This window comes from Vigna umbellata, chromosome 5 (genome assembly GCF_029865625.1).
Source record: "Vigna umbellata cultivar VRB3 chromosome 5, Vumbellata_1.0, whole genome shotgun sequence".
NCBI lineage: Eukaryota > Viridiplantae > Streptophyta > Magnoliopsida > Fabales > Fabaceae > Vigna > Vigna umbellata.
In genome coordinates, this window is record NC_142169.1 from 30,495,367 (window position 1) to 30,521,356 (window position 25,990).

Sequence of the window (25,990 nt, forward strand, 5' to 3'; positions counted from 1 at the left end):
TTAAAGATTGTCATGAACAATAAAACAATAAAACAAACCTTCTATCACATTCAAAGTTTACAAATAATACTCATACATCGAGGCAAATAATTGTATTTGATATCGTATTACTTACAATTATGAAAAAAATATATTCAGTATCATCAATAAACCACTATATATTTATGACTATAACAATTTTAGGTGTAACTCTTACAATAATATAACATCAATGGTATTAGTTATTAAATTATTAGAAATGCCTTCTTTAATCAAAATAATCTTCTTGTTACAACTGAATATATATCTAAAATTACTAAACACACTAAAATATATGAATATAATTATCACCGAGAGATTAATGTGAGAAATACATGATCAATACTCTCTATTCTTTTCTCTCTAATTTAATCACTTTTACAAACAATGGACAAAATCATAAAAAAGAAGAAGAATAAGAGTGAATAGTTCAATGTTAAAACATTTTATTTTTGTTCTATAATATTGGAAAAAAATATATAAAAAATGTATGTATGCAAATGAATCGTTCAATGTTAAAAAATTATAGTTTTTGTTTTTTAAATTATTGAGCACACAGCCAGTAACTAGGTACTTATTGGTTTTGAAGGTGCTTGACTGAAGCTGAAATCAGATTGAGCATCCAATTTAGTTAGTAAAATTAATAACTTCAAAACCTCTTAAAAAACAAATTATTCATTTAATCCTAATAGCTATCTTTATTTTAAATTATAGTCCTTGTATGATAGAAGTATAAGTTTTTAATCCATACACACATACATCAAGTATTCGATCCTAAGATAACACACCATATAAGATTCTTTTAATGTAAAAAAGAGATAGTATATCCTTGTTTTATTATTTTGAATTGATAAAAAAATATTTCACATATAAAAAATAAAACTTCATATATATATATATATATATATATATATATATATATATATATAATATTTATTTTAAGCTTATAATTTCTATAATATGTAAAATGTAAATATAAATTGGTATTTGTATTTTTTAAATTAGTTGAAATATTTTAAAAATAGTATCCTCCTTTATTAGCTTATTTTTTTAAAAATTATAACTAAGCTAACAAATGAAAACACATCCTTTTAAATTATTTCAAATATTAAAATTTAAAAATTATAAATGTAATTTTATATTTACATTTTTCATAAATTTTTAAAAAATACAAGTTTAAAATAGATATTTTTTAAAATTTAAAATAAATAATAAAATTAATTTGAATATTTAAGTCAAGTGATTTAATGTATAAATTCTAAAAATTTATTTTAATATGTATAAGTGTGACTTGGTTCCATTTTAGAAGAATGATAGTAAATTGATATAATATCAGAAATGTGACAAAACATAAACATGAACTAATATTGCAATATGTACAAATACAACATTCATGCTGTTTATACAAATCTAAAAAAAAAACTAAATTGAATTGATTTAAAAAAAGAGACTTAATTGAAAAAAGAAAATAAATAGACCAAACTGTATACTACAAACAAAAATTGAACGAAAAAAAAATTTAGTCTAAAATTAAATTAATTCCTCTTAATCATAAATATACCACTCTACTTTTTTCTGTTTTTTCCAAACAAATTTATTATTTTTATTTCAAAGTCTAGCATGATATTGGTTAATTGTGCTAGATTTTTACTTTTCTGTATTTTATATACTTAATTTAGAATTCAATAATTTTTTTAGAAATCTACATCAAATGTAACATCACAGATAAAAAAAAAATTATCCACGTTCTTTCTATCAGGCCAGCTTTCTAGTTTTTCATTTAAAAAAAAACCAATATTATTATTTTAGTTTTAAGATTATAAAAAATGTATTTAAGAAAGGTCATTTGACAGGCTATTACGGCCAGGTCTATTCATAATCTCACATATTTGAATGTTTTTCTGTTATAAATTAATAATATAAAAAAGTTGAACTTAACCAGTCTTTGAAATCTGAGTTTGAAATGTAAAAAGAATGAAAAGAGCCTCAAGTTGCCTTGTGTATTAAACGCATAAACTTGATTTAAACAAAAATTACCATACTTAAATGATTGCTTACTTTCCTCATTCTTCTTTTCATGAGTTAAATCTGATTCATTATTTTAATATTTAATGAAAAATTTCCAATTATGAAGTAAAATAATAAAAAATAACTTTTTTATGTACCAACCAAGTAATTTTAAAATTCAAACTATTTCAATTCACAATAAAACTACCAACTAAGTAATTTAGTATTCACAACAAAATTCATTTCATTCTCTGATCTATTTTTGAAGTCATAATTTAAAGTATATGATAATCGGCACTGAACAACATTGTTGACCACGCCAACTCTTCCAGTTCAAATTGGCCATGGAACTATACTGAATTTATTTTCAGCAGTAAGGCCGCAACCTTGATTAGAACAAGATACATTTATATATACATTCAGCAAGTTGAATTACAAACAGGTACTCCTAATCTTACCAAGTGTAATAGTTAGTGTCAAAAGCAATTGCCAACATACAATCGTAAACTACAACTGTGGAAGACTAGCTTGATGCCCCTTTCCATTTTCTCTTCTTCTCTGCGCACCCGTTCAGACCGAGTGTGCCACTGCTGTCGCCGCCACTTTCCGCTGCCATCGCTGCTGACTCCGTCGCCACCGCCGCCGCCGCTGCCGCCGCCGCCGCCGGCCACCGTCACAGTTTCGACGGGTGACCATCGGATCTGGACCGTCTCCTTGAGCGACGGCCAACCCTACCGGAGACAGGACCAGAATCCTCCGAACGCGCCGCCACGGAGCTCTTCTTTCCGGCCAGTCCGCCGCCGGCCGTCACCGTTTCGACCGGTGACCAGCAGATCTGGAGCGTCTCCTCGAGCGACGGCCAACCCCGCCAGAGACAACACCAGATTCCTCTCAACGCGCCTCCACGCGGCTCCTCTTTCCGGTAGATCTCGGACGCGTATAGCCACGCGCCGCCTTGTCGCCGGCCACCGTCACCGTTCCGACCAGCGACCACTGGATCTGGCTCGCCTCTTCACGCGACGACCAACCCCACCGGTGCCGGCGTCCGAAACCTCCGCACCAGCTGTCACGCGCCGCTTCTTCTCGGCCAGTCTCGGCCGCGTGTTCTGCACGCGCCGCCTTCCCGGTGCCGGAGTTTCCCCGCGACACCTCCATAGCCGTCGTCGGAGCTCCCTCTCTTTGTTTCGACCATCAGAGCAGCCGTTGCTGCCATCTTCGTCTCTGCCGTTGGTGTCCAGGCGCCGTTTTGCAACTGTCCGACGCCGTGTGCCGCTGACCAGGCGCCGTTTGCCACTGTCCAGTCATTGTTTGCCGCTGTCCGCGCCGTCTGCTGCTGTCCAGGTGCCGTTTCCGCTGTCCGCGCGGTCTGTCGCTGTCCGCGCGGTATGCCGCTGTCCACGCGCCGTTTTTCTGCTTTCCGATACCGTTTGTCGCTGTCCAGGCCCCTTTTGACCACTGTCCAGCCACTATTGACCGCTGTCCAGGTGCCGTTTCCGCTGTCCAGCGCCGTTTTGTCGTTGTCCAAGCGAAGTTTGCCGATGTTCTTGCACTATTTGCTGCTGTTCGGCACAGCCGCGGTTCGGTGCTAGAGTTAGCCCGATCTTCTTGCACAGTTTGCCGCTGTTCGGTGCTAGAGTTAGCCCGATCTTCTTGTGATACACTGCTACGTATCACCACTTGGGAGTTGTCCAGCAAAGAATTTTGGACCTCCAATTTGGATCTTTGATGCCTTTGTTTCAGTATTATAGCTTAATATTTTGTTTCTATTTTTAGTGGTCCAGCAACTGTGATATTCCACATTTCCGCCGTTCACACTAAGGGGGAGTACGTTTCCAAGACACTGCAAGTCACATGTATATGGGTGTAGTCCCTGCAGTTTTGTAGATTTCAGCTACTACTGTTGATCCCGTCACCCAGCCATCATTGATGAGGATTTAGTGTAGTCCCTGCAGTTTTGTAGCTCTTAGCTTTCAGCTACCACTGTTGATCCCGTCACTCATCCATCATTGATTGGAGAATCAGTCCTTGCAGTTTGTCATCAATGAAAGACAAAGGGACTCGAGTTAAACCAAGCGTTCATCATATATATTTATTAACAAGAGGCAACAATAACCAGAAAAATATAAATATCAAAGCAGTTCAACATAACAGCTACAACCAGTTATCTTTTGTTTCCGAAAAGAAATTCAGAGCCTGTAAAATTTCCATAGAAATTGCAGCCTCGATCAGAAAAGCTCAAGACAAGATTGAATTACAAATGGAGAAGCAAAATTTCAATTATCAAGCAAGCACTTCATTATCTATGCTGGAAAAGCAAAATTAATTCCGAAGTCAGACGTGCAAATTTGTTTTAAAATGCTGTATTTATATCTTCTATTCATCGCTAGCAGCACGACAACCTTGATTTGCTAATGCACGATACCTGATGTTCTCGAAGCAGATAAATTATCTGTAGCTCTACTAGAATTCCCTGTCTGAGCTTTGCTTTCCTCCCTTGAAACTCCAAGTGACCTAAGCTTGGATGATGATCTGATTGAATTTATCAAGGGAGCATCTTCATCCTCCTCCTCCTGTCTTCTCCCTTCGTCTTGTGCATCTTGTTCATACGCACTGATGGAATCCTCATCTTCGCTTGAACTTTGGTCATCAAAAAGCTTCTTTCCTGGTATATTTTGCCTCTTTCGTGGCCGGCCCCTACGCCTAACAGAAACCCCTTCTTTTTCATCTGAAAAATTAACCAATTTGTGCCAAAAAAGTTAATTAAAAGCATTCCAAAGAATGGTAAAAAATGATTATTTCACTAAAAAAAGCCTTTACGAACCAAACATACTGTATATAGCCATCATTGTAATCTTAAGTACATCATGTAGCACACAGAAAAAAGGGAAAAGATATTTGATGTCATAAAAACATTACCAAAATTGTGAAAAATATACAATCGTAGCAAGGTGGGATGCTAAAGGAAAATTTTTCATTTCATATATTGTGCTCGTGGCAGGCAACTCAAAAGTATTATGACTACCACTGAATGGAGCACATTTTAGACATAAGCAATTGTCTAGTCATGGAAACTGAAACACAAGTACAACCCGAGATCTAGAGCCAAAAAGAAATGAATATGTAAAAGAACTACGATTTTACAATTGCAAATGCAGTGTTTTGAAATTAGCGGCATATTTACCAAAAGCATACAATCATATCTGAGGACATTAATAAGGTCATACCCACCACCAGCAGATGATGAATTTCACTGCCACTATGCTACAACAGTGTCAAAGTCATCATTAAACATATAATAGCAACTTAACTTCTGATTTATTCTCACGCTATAGCCCCAACCTAATTTGATTATATAGAATCCCAAGTACCTAAGTTAGCAGTTATTTTATTTGCTTCCGAAATAAAATTATACCTAACGAATACATATGAGTTTCTTGGTCGTATCACTTTTCAGTAAAGAATATCTTTTATACAGGTTCCTAACCAGCGCGTGTTATCAATCATGCCATTAAGTTGTTACGAAAAGTAGAGAGGAGAGAAAGATTTTTTTTGAAAGTTGAGCAATTTGATTGAGTTGATAAGAGATCAATTATTTGTATAGTTAATAGTCATTATACCCGGTCACCTTACGCAACACAAACCAAACACACAGGGAAAAATAGTAATTTATTTTTAAAGTTTTTTTGCCTAATGTCTTCAATTATTTTTCATCCTCTTCACCAAACTACCAAATCTACTTACCCTTCTCTCCATCTTCATCCATCCCCCCACCAAAAAGGGCCTCAAAGTAAAATTAAAAATACCATTCTCATCATAAGTCTATTTTTTCTAAGACGCATCTACAATGCATTGAAACCTACAACCTAATTCATGGGTCAAGCCATTCACCAATTTTGGACTTTACCACCATATCTTATAACACACTCGTTCTATATTGGAACAAAAAATCCATCTGAGGGGATATATTTCACATGAACAAAATATACACTAATGAAAAGCTAACGGATGAAAACAAAAAATTGCATTGCACCACATAAAATGAGACCACAAGTGTTTGTAGAGAGAAACGTAAAAAAGACAAGAATAACAACCAAAAGAAGAATCAATAACAGGTAAATGACAAAGTCAGCAAAGCCCAGCCAAGCATATTGTATCCAGAATGAACTTACAAACGACAATTAGTTAATCAAGTCGAAACTGGAAAAAAGAATTTGGCAATGTTATTCACTAGTTACATATTGGCTTGAATTTTCCAAAATTTGCAAAATAAATAATCACTATTTCATATAATATGTTTCACTCAGATAAAAGCCATGATTGCTTAATGACGGAAAGTATTTGGCGGTGGTAGATACCTAAGAATGAAAAAAAAATGTATAAATTACCTTGAAATGCCTCATTCTTTGCACATTTTTCTCGTAAGAAGGTAATAAATGTGTGGAAGGGACGCCATCCACTGGGATTTTCCTCTGTATTAACATTTTGTGCTCTTTGTTGAACATCATTCAATCTATTTCATAAAGAATATGCAGCAAAATGTGTATTACTACAAATAGTTATAAATAACACCAAGCACATTAGAAACAAACTCTTACATTTCATTTAAATCTGGTCCAGGGAGTTTTGGCAAAAAATGAAGCACTGCCTCTTCAAGAAATGACAGTTGTTTTGGGGCATTAATAAAAGCATATTCAATGCCATCCCTGACGACTTTTAAAATTTCAGGCCTGTATTTCATCCGGGCAGCACCGATAAATGTTCCAGAAAGCCTAGCAGCCAGATCTTTACATCCTAAAGAATTGTTTTCGGAAGAACCATTTTCACTACCAGAGATATTGACCAGAAGGCGATGGTATGCCTGCCAAATAAATTGGTGATGACTACCAAAAAGAACCATAAAAGATGGGGCAGGAGGGTAAAATATAAATATGGTGTTCTTCCTGAGGAAAAGGATGGTGGAAACTAGACCCTCATTTCCAACCAGTGCAAACTATAATTCCAGAAAGAATGGCAAAAGACAAGCTCAGTTGAACCACTTCTTCCAGGAAAGAAGTGAATCCTATGTTCAGCTATGCAAAACATTGAGCCCAAGCTTAAATTGAAAAATTAGAGAATTTGAAATGGGAAGCACTCCGAGACATAATAGTCATTTTGTTCCTCAGGTATAGTACCGTTCCTTTCTATTAAGATAACGAATCTCCTTAGCAATTAGAGGCAAATATTTACTTATATATCTTACTTTAAATATAAAATATTGCAAGTAACTTTCGTATTCAGATTTCAAGTAAATAGGAGTGTCATCACAAGAATAATATGAGTTCATGTCAATTTGTTTTGACCAAGAATACACTCATGAGTTACTTTTACATTTAGATTTAAAGTAAACAGGACACATGGCTAAAATTGGACTGTTTATCATTGCTAAAATAGAACTTGTAAAGACAAAAGAAAACCCAACTATATCTATCATTTAGGAAATGCGCCAAAAGACTAACCTTTTTAAGCGCTTCCAGAAAAATGAAAGCCAAATCAACATCCTTTTTCTTCAAAACTGTGATCAGATGCTTTACAATTTCAGTCACACTAGTCCCATGCATCACAAAATGAGAAATAATCTCAGAAGCAAGATCCTCCTACATCAGGAATAGTCAAATTTTGACATCAAGACATTTCACAAGCAACAGAAATATTTTTCCCAATAAAAAGAAGAAACAGTCATAACTTTACATAAACAAAATAACAATCCACCTTTGGAACAACATCATTTGCAATCAGCTTTGCAGCAGCAATCATCACAGCATCTCTATTTGTCTCCACAGCATACTCTTTATTAACATCTTCTTCTTCTGCCTCATCTAAAAATGGATTGGCAAGTGAAAGAGACATCTATCACTAAATCAATAACACCAATTATATAAGCAATGCATTCTTCAAGTGCCAAGTTCAAACTACAGACAGTACACAAAAAAAATTGTGTAGTTTCAGTTTAATTACAAAATAGGATGAATCTCAGTACTAGTCCATCACATCAGTCCATGTTCACCTGAAATATTAAGCTGTTGTTGACAAAGTTCCCAAAACTTCCGAAGCATAATTGCATCTGGCTGATATCCGAGTGCTTCCAGTTGTGTCTTTCTGAAATTTGTTGTTCTAAATAAGAACCATGTTTCTGCAAGTATGGTGCATACCTTCGGGAATAAAATATTCATCAGATCAAATCAAGAGAATGGAGACATGATGTATTTATAATCAATAAAGAAAAAAGAAGACAAATGCGAGCCTTCTTACTCTGCAAGCAAGTTCACTTCCAGGTTTACCCCCTTCCTTGTTGTCAGCAGCCAAGTTGAGAAAGTACTCAAGTTCTTGTAACAAGGTATCACGCTTAGACAAAAGAGAAGTTAAGGATGCGCCAGAAACAGCTTCTTCATTTGCTATAGACTGTAGACTCCAAGCCAGATGCAAATACATGTTCAGAAGCAGGAAACCAACAACCTGAATGTGAATAAGCAGAAAATTAATTATTGAACACAAGTAACTATGTCACAAAAAAATAACACCCGTTGTGAGAAACCACTTACCTCATCCTCCATATTATTCCTAGAACCACGTAGCACACTGACAATGTCTTCATACAGGCTATCAATAGGCACGTATCTTTTCAACTGCAGTTCATACAACCTCTTCAAGTTTACAAGAAGAGAATATTCATCACCACCATCCTGCAGTGTCATCTCACTATATGTTAAGTTTCTCCGACAAGAAGCTAAAGTAACAAAATTTATGAAATTTGAATTGCATAGAACATACCACTACTTCCTTAATAGCAGATTTCAGCTTAGCAACAATTTCATCTTCAAGTTCCTTTAATTTAATACGAGCAAAATCTTGCAATTCACCTTGACTTTCCATGCAACAAAAATCAATTGCCTTCACACAAGCCCTAAGAGGGTCCTTGTCACCATGCTTAAAAAATGTGTCTTTCACGAGCTGGAGTAAGTTTTTGAAATTCTGAAAAGCAAGCACTAATCAGGTTTTTCAGAAACAACATAGAAAATCTGAAATGACACAGAAAAATTCACCAACCAGTTCCTGCCTCTTCAAGGAGTAATATTCAAGGTTCATATGCAAAACAATCTCAACCAGTGATGACACTTTTGCTTTATCTGAAATGTACTTTCGCAAGAGTAATGGGTATGTCTTCATCATAGCAACAGTTATTTCCTGTTTGTTATTTTCAAATACATCCTGTCATTAATTGGAGGAAAGAAATTAGGGGCTGTCACAATGAATAATAAAACAAACCTTCCATCACAAAGAATGTTTTCAAATAGTACTCGGTTGTTACTGATTGGGTATCCAACAAATGCATTCTTAGGTAACGAAAATAATTTAATGCAATGAATTCCTGAAGCAATCAGATATTTACACTTCAAAAACACAATAAAAAATCCAAAATAAATTAGAAATGACAATAAGAATAAAGTTATATATACTGTACATGAAAGCATGGATTGCTAAATTATGTCAAAATAAACATTAATCATCATGTGCAATATACACATCAAAGATCAGTATAAAAAAATCATTGGGTGTTGGAGTTAATAAAAACAAATACGTCATATTTGGATTTAAAAAGTTTAAAAATCCAAGATGGCACAAACCTTTTGGGCTTTGCTGTAGTATGGCTTTCTGTTATCCGTAGCAGGGACAATCCTCTCTCCAACAGCTTTCTTCACAGACGCACACAGGAGTCGCACCAAGTTTGTTGCATCACTGTCAGATAGCTCTACTGATGGATTTTCATCAAGCAGCATTGTTATGATGCACTTCCAATCCTGCAAACAAAATATCAAGTACCATCAAGAAACCACTAAACAGTACAACACTAACTATGACCCGAACAATTTTAGGTGCACCATTGACATAATATCCAGAGGGCAGCAACTCCTGAACATACAGAGGATGCGCAAAAAATATTTAAAAAAACTCAGAAGAGTGAGATCATACCCAGGAATTCAGATTTGAACTCAATCTACATTTGTGGAATCTTTAAAAAGTAGCAAGAATTCATTAGGAAGATATATGTAACAAATTCATTAGGAATGTTGTAGCACTGCTTAATTAACAAAAGTTCCAGGTAAGGCATGTCCTACTCAGGATTGGAATATTCTAGAATTTTTCATCAAAGAGCAACATGCCTAAGCAAGGCGGGAACTCTAGAATTTGTTACCTATTATAAGAATGCAATACTCAAAAATATTTTTATCCTTCTATCCCATCCCTTGCATTTACCTACAACAAAGCGCATCCTAGCCAGGATTGGAATATTCAGTTCATAGATGCGTGAGTAAGCAGTTAAACACGTGATGGTCAAAAGGAGGGGGTATCGCTTTATTCAATATTTTTCCTAGTATTAACAAGGCTTACATACCTTTATAGCAGCCATGTATTCCCACACATCATCAATTACGTAAATACTCAAAATTGGATCTTGAGGGAACTCCTCCAAAATTCGCAACATTCTCTTTATATGGACCTCAGAGTTATTGAAAGTTTCATCTGTAAAAAAAAAATGTCTCGTCACAATTTGTAAAAATAATGGTATTCAATACAAAAGTAAAAATACATGGATTGACTTAAGACCTTTTGATCCTGATTGGAAGGTATTAAATTTTTGAGCAATTAAGTGATCATACACTAATGCTCCTATTGCATGCCTGATTTCTGGGGGATCATCAATCAACAAATCATACAAAGGACCCAAGTCATCTTCAGGAATAAGTTGATGTCTGCAGTGAACCAAAGATACAATTGATTCAATTAACAATTTACAATCTATTGCATCAGAACTCATAAGTAAACAGTTAATATATGTCAACTGAAAAAAGTTTGAAATTCAGACCTTAGTAGTTGCTTAACAAGACCTATGGCATGAACAGCCACAGAAACATCAATGTCATCAGCCAGCTCAATCATCCTGCCCGAAAATCTTTCAGTAAATAAGCTGAGGGTTGGTACATTATCATCCACCTCATAGAGATTTTGCAGGGCGTTTATAGAAGACTTTCTTACACCAGCATTCTACAAATTGGAGGGTGGGAGAAAAAATTACAGCAAGACAGTAAGTTGTGCAGTACATGAACAATTAAATGCTGCATGATAAGAACATAAAAATATGTTCAATACTTTGTCATTCAGAGTCCATCCAAGATATTTCAAGTACAAATCCTGCAGAAAAAGTGATGGATATGAAAGGATCCATGCACCCAATGATTCAATGCATGACATTCTAATACTTGGGTCAATGTCTCTGTAGCGGTGCACAAATAACCTTCAAAAAAACATTAAATGGGCAGGTTAGATCTACAGCCAAAACAAATTCAATACTGGTGGTAAAATGTTGCTTTCTTTCCTTTAAATTAAAACAATCTTAGTTTAGTAAACTCGTACCCAGTAAAAATCTTGCGCATCATCTCCTCCAACAAAGTTATTCTCTCGTGAGTATCAGAAAACCTTTTATTTAGTGACTCCACTCGAGGCCCCTCAGTTCTTTTCTTTTTCTCAGCATCCAACTGTCTACGAGTAGTCTCTCTTTGAGCACCAAGCATATTAGCGATGGTTATGTATGATGAAACCAGCCTAAGACCCATCAATGATGCAACTTGACGGTAAACTCTTGGAGGGGTGCTACATAGGTACAGCAGCAGATGAGTCATGGTATATATATTTTCATAGAGTCAGAAGTTTGAAGTAAGCTCACTAACCATGACAATGCAATGATATAGTCCATGCACTTGTCAAATAAAACTTGATCAAACAATGGCCCATGCTGACATTCCCGAACCAAATTATCCCAGAATGACTCTAGATTCTCTTTGAAGTTTTTAATTTCTTTCTTTTTGGAATTCTGATAATCTTCAACTGCACCCTAAAATGTCAAAAGGTAATAAAAGATAGGATAAAGGATCACATCTAACCCATGATTTGAGTATTATGTCACAATAGAGGATGTCACAGACTTGGCAATTGTATACTATTGGCCTTAACACTGCTTAAAAGTATGTAAATTATAAAAAATAAAATAAGAACAATAAACAGGAAACAAAAATAAAAGGGAACAAGTTGTATACCCTTTTAGCACAATTGACCAGAGCAATTACAACTTCATCAACATCAGTCTCATCCACAAGATCACTTTTATCGTAGTACTTGGCTCCACATGCCTACACTTAAAGATTCACTTTGTTACTGTCCGTAAGCGTTCATAAATCAATAAGGGTATTTACGAACAATGATGATAATAAAGTTTCCAACATATTTTCCAAGTCTACCTTTCACCTTTTATTTATATGAATGAAACTATAATGTATAATGCCAGTAGTCCTACATTCTTTGAAACTGCTTGAGAAGTTCATGTTACCTCAAACAGCATTGTCAGGAGATCAACCATTGCAGGTTTCGGATCCTTTTCATAGCGCTCAACCCAAAATTTGACCGCGTGAGGAATAAACTTGCCATTTCCTTTTATCACCTCTACAGAAAATCACACAATAAAATTAGCCCCGTCCAGTTACTGCACAACAAAATCTACCATGCCAAGTAAAACGACGTACCCAATTACATGCACACGGCATTGAAAAACTATTCATAACAAAAAAAAAAACTAAGCATAGTTTCTCTAATCCCAGTATCAACAAAACGGTGCAGATATCAACTGTATAAGTTAAAAATTTGAACCCTAGATATTTGAGCAGTAAGAAAAGTAGCAGAGAGTGTTCAGTTTACCAATTAGGGTTTGGTCAGAGGGTTTTTGCGCGACACTTGAGGTTCCTTCCGAAGCGCGACTTCGTTTGAATTTGTTGCGCGCTTCGTCGAAATCGTCGGGCGAACTCTCTCGGTACGCGTGTTCGGTGGTCCTGTCGCGGTTCATGGCGTCGCCGTCGTGCTCCTTGGGGAGGTGTTTGGGAGGCCTGCCCCTCTTCTGCTTAATTTGAAATAAGCGAAACAAAATTAGGTCAAATCACAGCACGATTGAGAAGAAAATAGAAGGAACAAGTAAGTGTGCTAAGTGTGAGATCGGAAACTGACACGAGGGGGTCGATTTGATGCTTCGGAAGGTGGAGCTGGATCTTCCATCTGCTAACGATGCTTCTTGAACAGAGCGAATCAACGATTTCACACTGAGTCCTGGTAGCAGCAACTAGAATGAAGAGTTCTGGCACTGCAAATAATACTTAAGAAATCTCCCGCCAATTCACAACTATTTACCATCCAAATCCACACCCACCCAAAACCACATGGTCGTAAAATCAAACCGAACCGAACAATCCGTAGACACGGGTTCGATTAATAATTGAGATTTTTCTTTTGAATGGAAAGAAAAAAATTGAGTTATTTCAAATTAGTTTAAATTTTACAATTGTAAACTGAATAATATTTTGAATATGTAGAACTTTAATCCATTTCACTCTAAGAATAATAATTATTACAGGGTATGGTTTTATAATTCTTATATTATTTATCCGTTTTCGTCTATTTATTTGTTTTTATTTTATTTTATTAGGTTATCCAATTTAAAATAGATCAAATTGATTTTTGCTATATGTAATTCAAATTGAGTCAAATAAATTTTAGAAACAATAGAAATGTGTGATAAATCGATTTGGAATATCACTAATTTCATCAAAATGTATACAAATATTTTGTTCTCAATTTCATTCGACCTTCAATTGAGATGTGCAAAGAATATTTTTAAATGGTGTTATCTTTATAGTCTTTTTTATATGTAAATATAATTATAAGCGAGTTGCTTATTATATATTTTTTAATTTTATTTCAAAGTATGTTCACGTTTTGTTAAATTTTTTTATATAGTCCTAACTAGTCTTTTTTCTTTTCCACATTAATTAAATTAAGAATATAATTAAAAAGTATGTATCATCTTAAAATCTAAAATATTAAATTGGAAATATGTTAAAAGATCCAAAATTCAAAATGAATAGAGGGAAATAGTGTCATCATTTATGCTTTAAGTGTCTCTTGTAACTCTTTTGAAATATGTGATACTTTTTAGTTAGCTGTTAAAGTTTCCACTTTTATCAAGTGGCCTCTCCAGCACACAATGCAATGCACGTATTGTAACTGATCTAATTCACAGATTAACAAATTCGCCATGTGCCTACGATGGTATTGCTCCTTCAAATATTTTATTTTATGAGTTTTTTTTATCAAAATAGGATAATTTGATTATGAAATTATTAAAATTAGACAGTTCTTAAAAGAAATTCGTCATTATACAAGTCGAATGATATTGACACGATTTCATAATAGAAAACTCGTGAAATAATTTTGATGTAACTAAAGCAGAATTAGATTCACTTTAGATTATTTATTTGAAAAGGTTAAAATCATAGCAGTTTAAACGACTTTGATTAAGATTAATTTTTGTTTTTATGAGTTAAAAGCAAAGTTATGCACACCATGTTAGTTGTATTATGAAACATTCTCAAATATGTTGAAGTCATATAAAAATTGAGATTCCGTGTTGTTTCATCTTTCATATTTTTTTGTTTTGTATAATATGTTAAATATAGTGAAAATTATACATGAGATTAATCTCCCTTTGTGTTAAACACACATAGGATTCTCTATTTATAACAGAAGAAATACGAGCTAAGCCAAAAATACAAATAAGAAATAATAACAAACTAACTGAAAGATAAAAGATAAAGATAAAAGATATAATATTTCTAACAAAAAGCGATGTAGAAGAATATTTTTTTCATTATATACTAAAATTCATTAAATTGATACAATGAAGAAAAATGAATATTAAATAGATAAAGAAAATTAGTTTTTGGATTTGATAAATATTATAAACTAGAAGTTTATAAGAAAAATATAATGTATTGAAAATAAAGTAAACAAGTTGCACTATAAGATTGCAAATAATTTTACAAGTATTGAAATTTTGGTGTCTACATGGACACATGCTTGTGTTATGATCTTGATTTTTACATTAGGAACATTTTCTTTTGCTTGTTTGGAATTGACAGGTTCATTTTATTATAAATACAATTTGTAGTTGGTTTTCTTTATTTCGTATGACACATTTGGGTGAGATGTTAAATTGAATCCATACAAACATACTAATAATCTTTATTTTGAAGAAGATGAAATTAGAATTCATAAATCTTGAAAATATTATTCATATTGTAGTCCGAATTAACAATAAATGAGAATTTGAACAAACAATAATAACACAAAAACTAGTGGTTGAATTTAAAACTTATATACGACTCAATTTAATACATTATCCCATATGCATCATAAGTAACCAGAAAGATCATCTACAAATTATATTCATAATAAAATGAACCAGTCAAATTCCAAATAAGTAAAAAAAAAACATTCAAATAGGAGAAATCAAAGTTATATGAGAAACAACGGTTAATATAAACAGTAAAATCTTATCACTTGTTAAATTATTCTCCATGTTACCGCGCTTTATTTACTTTAGTTTCAATACATTATATTTTTCTTATAAACTCCCAATTTACTATATTTGATATTTATTTATTTATCAATTTTATCAATTTAATAAATTTAATCATACAATAAAAAAATTATTCTTATTTATCACCTTTATTATACAAAACTAAAAAAATATGAAGGATGCTTCAATGCACTAAAGTTATACTAAACACCACGACATCATTTAATTTCCTCCCTTGTTTTCTATCTGTTGTAACACTATAACTTTTTATTTCCTTTTGTTTTCTATAAGAAATTTTAGAAGAAAAAATAACGAAATTTTTTCCTAAATATTCAATTAGTGTATATTAATTTAAAAAGTCATTAAGATTTTTTTTTGATAAATCAGTCAATCCATAATGTATTTATCTTTTAGATATATATATTTATTGCCTTTTCTTTTTAAAAGTACTTAGAAAAAAATCTCAATATTATTTTTCAATGGATGCAGAACATATACAGCCATCACATTCCAGTGTTTTTTGCCTTTAGAAATAGGGAGGTAACATAGGACAAGACCTTCTTTATGCGTGCCTAGAAACCTTCACGGAGCACCATATTAACGAAATTGTTCATAGATAAGATTGATACCCACTGAACACGCAGTGTATGTGAAAAAAATTGCAGAAGCCGTGAACACAGTTAAAAAACATCGTCTTCATACTATATAATTTGAAACATTATCACCCTTAAAATAGTGACTAATGGTGGTAAGAGTTATCTCTAATTAATTTAAACAATAAAACAAGTGAACCATATCAGCTCATTTTCAGTATATCGAGAGATCCGAGATTTTCAGTGGCAATACTATGAAGAAGCAATGTACAAATCTCCAACATAAACATTGTGCGAGTGCTATGGAGCAATATGCACCGTGTTGCTGCAAAGGGCCTGAATGTAGAGTGCATAATTCTCTTGACACCATTCTAAATGAGGCCACAGTATCTGCATAAAGCATCACGCGGTATTTGCCATAGACTCAATAAGGATCTGGTAACCTTCTGGTATAGAAGTCTGTGTGTGCACACATGCCGTCAATGCAGGGACATCAGCATTCAAGTCTAAAACCCTTGCCAGTACAAGAAGAAGGTGAAAATCAGAAATTCGCTTCACAAATGGAAGACTTTTTGTCCTGTCCAGATGATTCTTCAAAGCCTTCATAGTCATCTGAGTGTTCCGGTTCTCAACGGGAAACGAAGATGAAAGAGGACCCTGCATTTTGGTGACAATACACTGGTAAGTTACTGACGGTTATAATTTACAAATCAAACTATATAATTTTTATGCTTTGAAGAAAAGAAACATTTTTTTATGAAGGCTGAAATTATAGTAACATTTGGGTTCAAGTCACAGATATACAAAAAAAAGATTAAAAAACTTGTGTTGACATCTGTATAATATTTGACAGTTTATCACTTCAAATAAAGAGAGAAAAGAAAATATAGTCAATCATTTAGCAATCTGCAGCACATAAATTTGGCTAACCCTGGTTACAGAGACCATATGCCTGACTGTCTATTTTAGAGCTTAGATTTTTTAACTAAATAGTATTTCTATAATTCTTTTAGCTTAACACATACTTATTGAGTTAAATTTTTTTGGGTAAGGAATTACTGAATCCTGATGTTCAAAACAAAAAGAAAAATATGGGCTAGAAGTCAAAAACTACTAAAACTAACTCCTTTAAAAGCTCGGGACCAACTGTACTAGAAGCTGCTTATTTTTTTAAGGTCTTTTTGTTAAAATGGTTGATTACAGAAGCTCCTTTTCTTAAAATTATAATTGGTCCATCTTCTCTCCTATAAAGGAGAAAAACGACCAAAAATAAGCGGGGTCATCAAACATTACCTATCCAATACCTAACAAATACAGGACAACTATTTAACAAAGAAAGCCTATGTAGTAGCAATTGATAACTAAGAAATGTCATATGATCCTTCCATACTCTTTTCACATTTTAAGTTATCAGAAGACTCCTTAAACCAAAATATATACCTTCCAGATAAATCATGTTCAGGGAATTAACTAGTTTGCAGGAAGAATAATAATACAGGTGGAAATATTTATTGATTCCCTAAAGAGGTTAAAGACTAGAACAACTAAGTGACATGATTAAAAAGAACACTATTTACATTAAACTAGCGCTTGTTGATCAAATTTTCAGTCATAAAATACAGAGATTATCCATTTATTACTTCAATACGCTGAAATCTGTTCTCTAAATCCGTGCAAACTTCCAGATCAGATATTAAGCCTATACTCACAACAGTAGACAATGAAAAGGAGAGTTCAGATATAGGATCATGTCACACTATCCATCCCCAAGGAATCCATGGTACTTTAACTAATTAAACTTGATGTATGGAAGAAGAGAAAATCACTCTGAATCGGGCTTTCTTGATTTTACTACAGTACACTGAATCTAATTAGGCACGTCCTCAAAAGGATGGAATTAGCTTATGCTGCTGAAACAGCTATTCTCTTCCTTTACTACCATGAATTCATACCCTATACAGTCCAACTGATCCATCCGTAAAAAGAACCATACCCAACAATAGCGCTGAGTAAGCCACCATTTGGTACCATAATTAAATATCAACGTGAATTGCCTAAAATCAGCATTAAATTGTCAAACGTACTGTACTTAATGGTTACCTCAAATGCTCCAAAAGAAAATAGAAGAATGTGGAATTATTTCCTTTCCATCGATTCCCTCTCCACATCCACCCCAAAAAATTTCGATTTTAAAAAATAGGAGTTCTTGCAACCCCAATTGTGGCAGAATAAACAGCAATTCTACAGTTTAAAGATTAAAGCTGCAAGCACCTCATGAAAACAAAAAAATTCGATGTTTATCCTAATGGTTATGAGAAAAATAATTAATCTTTAACAAACAGTTGTAAAAGAAAACCAATGGTATAGACGAAGAATAAGTCTTAGCGGCTGAGCTAAAATGCAGCCTAAGGGCAGAACAGAAGACGAGTACAACAGACGCCCAGCATAGTTCAGCAAACATGGTAACTTATAATAGCAATCACTATCACATTGACATGGAGCAAGCATAAAGAGAATACAAACAAGGAACCATACCTGATGATCTGAGATTTTGACGACGACCAAGAAGAAATCATTGTCAACTTCTTTGGTATCCTTAACCCCAACAACCACATCCTTCTTCATCTTAGATAACTTGGGATCATCATCCTCCTTTATCTCAGTCTCAAACCACCCTTCCTTGAACAATCTCACGCACACATCACTAATCTGAAACGCTTCAAAATGCACATCCGCACTCATATCATCATTCACCTCAAGTTTAACAACCGCAGTAACCCACTCTTTCAATCCACTCTCAGCATGGTACTCCGCAGCCTGAAGCACCTCCCTATTCGACAAAGTATAGTCCTTCTTGTCCTGGCTTATCGTCTGCGTGAAAATGAACCCTACCCTTCTCATCCCCAACCCCGCCGCAATAGCCTCCACGAGTTTCTCCTCTTCGGGGTCTCTGAAAAACAAGAGATTCTCTTCCGAACCCTGCTGCGGCGGCTCGTAGATAAAGTCCACCTCGACCTTCCCCTCCTCGGAAACAGTGCCGTACATGAAGCCGCCGCGCTTGACCGCGAACGCCAGCGTGTCGTTCACGTAATGCTGGAACGCGTTGGCGCAGTCGCGGTCGAAGGAGACGAGCTCGCAGTGCGGATTCTCCTGGCGCGTGACGCGCATCTGCTTGGCGATGAGGTCATCCATGGTCATCTTGCGGCCGAAGGACCCCGCTGGGTTGAAGGCAGGGCCCGCCACGTGGCGCTCGCCTTCGTATGTCAAAAAGACGATTGAGCCGTGGGAGAGGTTGAGAGACGAGAGAGTGAGGTCGGGATTGGCCATATCGGTGAATCGATGGAGATCTTCACGCGATTTCACCAATAGAAGGTTCTGGTTGGTGGAGAGGGTTTGGTTGTGAACCGGAATTCTCAATTGGGCTTCGATAATCCGTTTCAGCTCCGACACTGTGGTGGTGTGCGGGTTTTCGACGATTACTCGCTCCAGGCCGTCGCGGCTTCGAAGTCTGAGCATCATGGTGACGAATTGAGGGTTGCTTATGTTTGGGATTTGCGTTTGAATGTGGAATTAGGGTTATATAGAAAATATTTAGGAGTGAAATTGGGGAATAGAATGTAGAATGACTGATGGCTTGTGGAAGTAGAAAAGGTGCAGGGAAGCAAAAGAGGTTTGAGGGTGAAGAAGAAGGAGGGTGGTGTGATGATGAGAGTGACAGATAGTAAAATACATATATATAGCCCCACTTCGCTGGTATTGGGCCTTCTCTTATATCTCCAAATTCATATTATTTCATTGATTTTACTGTTTTATTCCGTTAGACAAGATTGAAGATTTTTTTTTCATATTCTTATATTTTTTTAATATTATTCAAATGCATTACATCTGCATTAACATTTTAGAAAAATATTATTCCAAAACAGTTAAAATCTAATTCCAAATTATGCGTCAACAACATTCTGGATTCTTAGTTACTAAATCAAAACTTTTCTAAATTGTATAATTTATTTCTTTTAATAAAATACTGGCACGTGTATTTATATTTTTTATTACATTAAAATAATATAATTTTAAATATATGTACACATAATTTTGTGAAAAATATATTGAAAAATATTAAAGCAATATAATTTAATATATATGTGTGTGTATATATATATATATATATTTTGTGAAGGTGATATTAAAATTTTTATATGTAGTCACTATCTTGAATTAAAAATTTATTTGATTATTTTTTATCTATTAAAAGATTAGACTGTTTGATGAAAAGATAAAAATAGTAACAATGAAATCTATCTTCTGTATAGATTAATAAATAATTTTGAAAGAAATATACATATTTTTAAAAGTTATTGGGAAGATGCAGAAAAGAGTTGCAAGCAGAAACCTTATTTCAGTCTTTCTGTTTAGTTATTATCCTTTTTATATAACAGAATCAGTGAAGAGTAAATCTTAATTTTGATGCTCTTCATGCTTTGAAATAAGATTTCGATTTTTTAATTTCTTTTACGAATTTGATCATCATATTTGTAGAAAAGTCTGAAACTTGATTTTTTTTTTCTCATTTTCTGTCATGTGCTATATTTATTTTATTTTCATCTAACTTGTTTGTTTATGATATTATTAAAAAAAACTAGTTAGCTCAAATATAAATATAAATATATAAGTATAAAACAAAATCAAAATTGAACCAAAATTATATTTAAAAAATATGAAAATAAAAACTGTAAAAAATCACATGAAAAATAAAGAAATATCAATTTGTAATCGATGGGAAGAGAAAATAACTATCTAATCACAACAACAAAAATAAAAATAAGTATTATACCAAGAGGGATCTTCTAAATCTTTATTCTCGTCTTATTTTGTTGATATAGTATGCTTTTGCATTAGGAAAATGAACGAAATTAAAAATCAACTACTCTACATGTTAAATATGTAAGTATAGATAATATATATATATATATATATATATATATATATATATATATATATATATATAGATATATATATATATATATATAGAGAGAGAGAGAGAGAGAGAGAAAAGATTATAATATAATAAATGTGTTTTATATTATAAGTTTTGTATTAAGTGTGATGCTTTTATATATTAAAAAATGGTTTAATTATATTCAAAAGACATGATAAATTTTCGTATTTTTAGTTGTTATTCTTAAATTTGTGTGATAAATTACTACTCAAAAATGTTGATATTTTTTAAATTAAATTATTGTTCATCGTTTCTAGTTGAGACATGATTATTTTTTTTTAATAAATATAAAGTTTTATTATCAACAAGATTAAATATATGAAGGCGAAATTAAAATTCGTATATTTATTAAATTTTAATACATTTATAAACTTTAAAAATAAATAAATATACTATTTTAATTCAATTATATTAAATTTGATCATAATTTAAATAATTAAAATTATTTTATTTATATATTTTTAAAATTTGAAACTAAAATATATTAATATTTGAATCATAAATGAATTTCAATTTTGATTCAAATTTATGAATTATAGATATATTTAATTTTTACTAACGATATTGTAATTAATGTAAAATAAGAATGTGTACTAAATAATAAGATTGTTATACTCATACATTATTTTCATGTTATGTTTACAACAACTAAAGACTATCATAAAATATAATAATATTATTATCCACAAATTTTCAATAATAATATTTATGTTGTATAATATCATTTTGTATTAGAAAAAAAAACACTCATCTATCTTAACGTATAAAGAAAAATAAAAAAATACAAAATAAAATAATAATCACACATGGTTAATTGAAAAGTTAAATGAAAAGAATTTAATTGAAAAATATAAAAAATGTTAAGTATTTAGAGAAAATTTAATATAAATTTAATTAAAAGTATTAAAATTTATCATAAACGTAAAACTTAGTTAAACATTTTCAATTATAATAACTTTATTATGCATAATTAAACTATTTAATTAATTAATTTATTAAAATAACAATGTCGTCTTTAAATAAACCTGTTTATTTTTAATATTTGAAGGAAGTTACAATTTTAACGTGTCAAAATTATATATAAAGAAAAGTAATTTTGTCATATTTTATACTGCATTATGTCATTAGTTTGTTCTTATGAAATATATATGCAATTATTGTATGGTATAAATTAAAAGTAATGTTAAATCTTATTATATTTTACTGCGCAATGAATATTGCAGTACACATGAACAAATATTTGTAACAAGAGTGGAAAAAATAAATATGAAACTGAAAATAGCTAAAAGAATTTTAAACGATGATGTAAAATAATACTAAATATTAAGTGTATTTTAACTGTTTTAGATCCTGCACATTTATCTTTTAAATAACTTTTAAAGCCACATACTTTATTTTTCTCTGTCAGTTATTAATATCTTTAAACCAGCTTGGAGAAAAGTAAAAATATAGTAATATATAATTGTTCATCTGAAAAAAAATGTCGAACTCTGTTTTTTTTTTATCAAACCTCATTTTTCTTGTTGCCTTGTTTGAGAGAATGAAATTTTAAAAAATATTGTAATGCTGGTTTAAAATTGTAATTTAAAAGGAAAATTAAATGTTGGTTTAAAGTTGTAATCTTTTATTACTGTTTTTTTTTTCAATCTTGTAAGTAGAAAAGCTTTTTCGAATTTTATTAAATATAAAGTTCGATTTTTATAGATGAAATAAATTAATAAAAATTATTTTCAATCTTAATAACAGTAGTAGACAAGAATAATATGATTTTATGATTCTAATCATTTTTAAAACGCAAATTAAAATATAAAACATTGTCTATTTAGAACCTAGAGGTAATACAGGAGTTTCTATCAGGTAATTTCCATAAAAATAAAGGAAATTTAATGTAAGGGGATCTAACTTTATTTAAATCACAATTTAAACTATAAAGCCTTGTGTTGATTTTAGATTTAAAGGTTTGCATGTGAAGTTGACCGTCAAAATTTGTTATGAATCACTGTTATTCATATTATCAAAAATAAATATTGTCATATCAGTCCCCTTTAGTTTACGGGATACGTTTTAATAGTTTAACAAGGTTAAAAAAAGAATATATATTTTGATACATGTAATTATTTTACATTCATTTAACATTATTTTTTTATTTTTGATTTTCCTCCTTTTCAAAAAGTTAAAAAAAATTATTTTTTTAAAATTATTTTATTTTTATTAAGTATGTCAAATCAACATCTATCATGATACTCTTAATCACGTTAAAAATCTCTCAAACTATACAATATTAATGTGAAGTCAATGAAGAGAAGTTGGTACTATTAATTAAACACAACCTTTATTCCTGAAATGAATTTTGAAGATATACAAAGCAAATTTAACTGAATGGCTTCTCAAAGAAAAAATGTAGGAAAAGAAACAGAAGAAATGAAAAGAAAAGAGTTAATTAAGAGTTGACAACAGAACACTTTGTTCTAATTTCACCATCCGAGCCGGTGAGGACTTCAATGGCTCCCATTCTCTTCATTGACTGCCCAAACTCTGTGAAGAACTTGTCTTGTTTGGTCAATTCATTCACAATGTTTCTCGATACCTTGGCGGTTAAAAGGGCAGCATCTGATTGGAATAGACCCTTGTTTTGAAGAAGGATAGAATAATAGTCATTGTCAAAGGTGCTTGAACTGTCAGGATCCATCTCTACTGTAGTGGTGGTGTCACTCAGACTTTGACATTTTGTCTTCAAAAGAGTTGCATAAGTAGGATTCAGAGAAGGATCTTGATCACCCTTTCCGGTGAAGTTGAAAAGCCTGTTACTGAATAAGTTGCAATGACCTACCCCAATTGTGTGTGCTCCTATATATATATACAAACACGTAGCCAACAGGTTTATTTGTCATTCATATTATGTACATTTAACACAATTTTGCACAGAAAATGTACCTGATAACACAACCAGATCATGCACTGTGAGCTTTTTACTCGCAAAGCTTTGTCTGAGCTGGGTGATGTTGAAAAAAGGGGCTGGCAGATTGGCTAAGGCTTCACCGCTTATGGATACCCTCCCATCCCTTCTACCGGTAAGCACTTCCCACATAGGCTTATTGAACTGCAGATATTACCAGTCAGCTACATGCATAACACAAGATTGCATATGAAAGTTTTGTAGTATGTATAATGTTCAGGTTTTGCATATACCTGGACAGAAACAGCATCCCTGGCGGCCAATGCAAGTATGTCAGCACATGATACAGTTCCAGGACATTTTTCCTCCAATGATGCTTTTATGTCATCAATGACATCGAAGCCCGACAGAGATAAGTTCGGAATCGAATCCTTTTCTGCTGTGTTGCTGGCAGTGGAGTCCAGCAAAACCGAACCATCACAACCCTGAAATGTTGATTACAATTAAACCAATGTCGTGTGAATCGGTGTGTAACTCTAAATTAGCTCTGTTGTATTTAAATTTGAAATGAGGCACATAGGGTGTAACAAAAATTATTAAAGAGCAGGAACTATGAATGTTCACCCTGACAAAACAATCATGAAAATGCAGTCTGATCAACTTGGCAGGCAATTCAGGCCTTGCCGAGACATGTTCCTGGATTTTGGTCCTAACAATGTCCTCGGCTTGAGAACATGTCAGCTTGTAGAATTTTTTTCTAAGGTTGCCACCTTGACAAACCCCTAGGATACAGAACAGTGCCAAACAAGCTACAACAAAAGCTCTCATCTTCATCCTGTTCTTAATCCCTTTGCGTGACTAATATGCTATGCACTTGTCTTAACTCTTAATCAGTGAGTGCAGTGGTTGATTACAAGAGCATTTGCTCCCTTTTATAGGCCTTCCAAGTCATTTTAGTCTAGCAAATCCAGTTAAGCATTACATACAACATAATATTAAATTGTGTGAGAAGATTAATCTGAGAAGGAAACTTGTGCCCTCAAACCAGCTTCAACCATATATAACAAATGACAACTTCAATCATCACATGCATGTATTTATCCAGTAGCATTAAGATAATGTCACCTACCATTGGTTTCAGATGATATTATTACTTTTCCTATCAAAATACTTCTCACAATTGGTTTGTCATTTTATAATAAAGTCAGTTCGTGTTGAAAGAGTTCTTTTTCTTTTTGGTGAGTGTTTGTGTTAAGAGAGTTGAATAGGTTACTAAATTGTACAGTGGTTAATATGCCAGCACTCTGCACATATATTCCTTGCTGTCATAGCTTCTGGGTCAACCATTTTTGGACATTCTCTTGGCTTGACCAATCCCTCTTTAGTTTTGTAGTAGTGAGTGTAGTTTTACAAGTTAAATGTACATGACTGTGTCCCTTAAGTTTGGCAGACAAATTAGACAAAAAGTATAGTTTAAGTTTTTCAGGGAAAAACAATGATTTGATCGAGCCACACGTTTTCGCCCATTCATCAGGACAACAAATTCCATGTTTGAATATTAAGTGATTTGCATAAGTTAGGTAGTTGAACAATTATCGTTATCGAATGTCAATTACACTTAAAGTATTTGAATCATGTGCAGAGGATTTAGAAAAATTCAGCTGCCAGGTTAATGTTATGCATATGTCAAAGGCTTCGCAAACATTCAAGTTTTTTCTCTCAACTTTGTCGTGTGTATTCTAGTCCCGTGTTTCATGATTGCTTAAAACTTCAATTAGGAAACGTTTCTAGCTTAATTGTCAAACGTACAGAATAAATATAAATATTTTTCTTTTCTATGAACAATAGCTAAATTATATACAACTATTTTTTCTATATTTTAATGAATTTAATTAATGTACAATTACATTTAACTTAAATTTAAACATAGCACTATAATTATACTTAGAATATTTTAAAATAATGCATTATTCTATGAAATAGAA

General features: G+C 32.8%; 3 protein-coding genes across 4 annotated transcripts; all 3 read right to left on the reverse strand.

The window, feature by feature from the left end:
• Positions 1–2,244: 2,244 nt before the first annotated feature.
• SCC3 (sister-chromatid cohesion protein 3) lies at positions 2,245–13,341 on the reverse strand. 2 transcript variants are annotated; one of them, XM_047291177.2, is made up of 22 exons: positions 13,114–13,340; positions 12,811–13,006; positions 12,446–12,558; positions 12,156–12,248; positions 11,790–11,953; positions 11,476–11,712; positions 11,212–11,356; positions 10,928–11,106; positions 10,669–10,814; positions 10,457–10,584; positions 9,687–9,860; positions 9,109–9,270; positions 8,833–9,033; positions 8,604–8,744; positions 8,314–8,517; positions 8,069–8,213; positions 7,774–7,880; positions 7,521–7,658; positions 6,621–6,883; positions 6,411–6,535; positions 4,448–4,750; positions 2,245–2,562 (listed from the first exon to the last, which is right to left on the reverse strand). In XM_047291177.2, the coding sequence occupies exons 1-22, from the start codon at positions 13,159–13,161 to the stop codon at positions 2,549–2,551; spliced, it is 3,426 nt and encodes a 1,141-aa protein (XP_047147133.1). In that variant the 5' UTR covers positions 13,162–13,340; the 3' UTR covers positions 2,245–2,548. The 2 variants fall into 2 exon arrangements, with proteins under 2 accessions (XP_047147133.1, XP_087971655.1); XM_088115529.1 differs by lacking the exon at positions 2,245–2,562 and having other exon boundaries at positions 4,071–4,750; positions 13,114–13,341.
• A 2,859-nt stretch (positions 13,342–16,200) lies between these two features.
• On the reverse strand, positions 16,201–19,814 carry LOC124819624 (NPL4-like protein B). Its single transcript, XM_047291178.2, has 2 exons — positions 18,649–19,814; positions 16,201–16,770 (listed from the first exon to the last, which is right to left on the reverse strand). Exons 1-2 carry the CDS (start codon positions 19,630–19,632, stop codon positions 16,516–16,518), a joined length of 1,239 nt encoding a protein of 412 aa, XP_047147134.1. The 5' UTR covers positions 19,633–19,814; the 3' UTR covers positions 16,201–16,515.
• Positions 19,815–23,424: 3,610 nt separating this feature from the next.
• LOC124819626 (peroxidase 3-like) lies at positions 23,425–24,924 on the reverse strand. The gene is made up of 4 exons (XM_047291180.2): positions 24,630–24,924; positions 24,299–24,490; positions 24,044–24,209; positions 23,425–23,956 (listed from the first exon to the last, which is right to left on the reverse strand). Exons 1-4 carry the CDS (start codon positions 24,837–24,839, stop codon positions 23,550–23,552), a joined length of 975 nt encoding a protein of 324 aa, XP_047147136.2. The 5' UTR covers positions 24,840–24,924; the 3' UTR covers positions 23,425–23,549.
• Between the last annotated feature and the right edge of the window lie 1,066 nt (positions 24,925–25,990).

Coding starts and splice junctions, on each gene's coding strand:
- SCC3 (XM_047291177.2), bottom strand. CDS start 13,161: ATGGAAGATCCAGCTCCACCTTCCGAAGCATCAAATCGACCCCCTCGT. Junction 13,007..13,113: donor CATCAAATCGACCCCCTCGT/GTCAGTTTCCGA, acceptor CAAATTAAGCAG/AAGAGGGGCAGGCCTCCCAA. Junction 12,249..12,445: donor TCCTGACAATGCTGTTTGAG/GTAACATGAACT, acceptor CTTTAAGTGTAG/GCATGTGGAGCCAAGTACTA.
- LOC124819624 (XM_047291178.2), bottom strand. CDS start 19,632: ATGATGCTCAGACTTCGAAGCCGCGACGGCCTGGAGCGAGTAATCGTC. Junction 16,771..18,648: donor TCAAAATCTCAGATCATCAG/GTATGGTTCCTT, acceptor ACCAAAATGCAG/GGTCCTCTTTCATCTTCGTT.
- LOC124819626 (XM_047291180.2), bottom strand. CDS start 24,839: ATGAAGATGAGAGCTTTTGTTGTAGCTTGTTTGGCACTGTTCTGTATC. Junction 24,210..24,298: donor GGGATGCTGTTTCTGTCCAG/GTATATGCAAAA, acceptor TAATATCTGCAG/TTCAATAAGCCTATGTGGGA. Junction 23,957..24,043: donor TGATCTGGTTGTGTTATCAG/GTACATTTTCTG, acceptor ATATATATATAG/GAGCACACACAATTGGGGTA.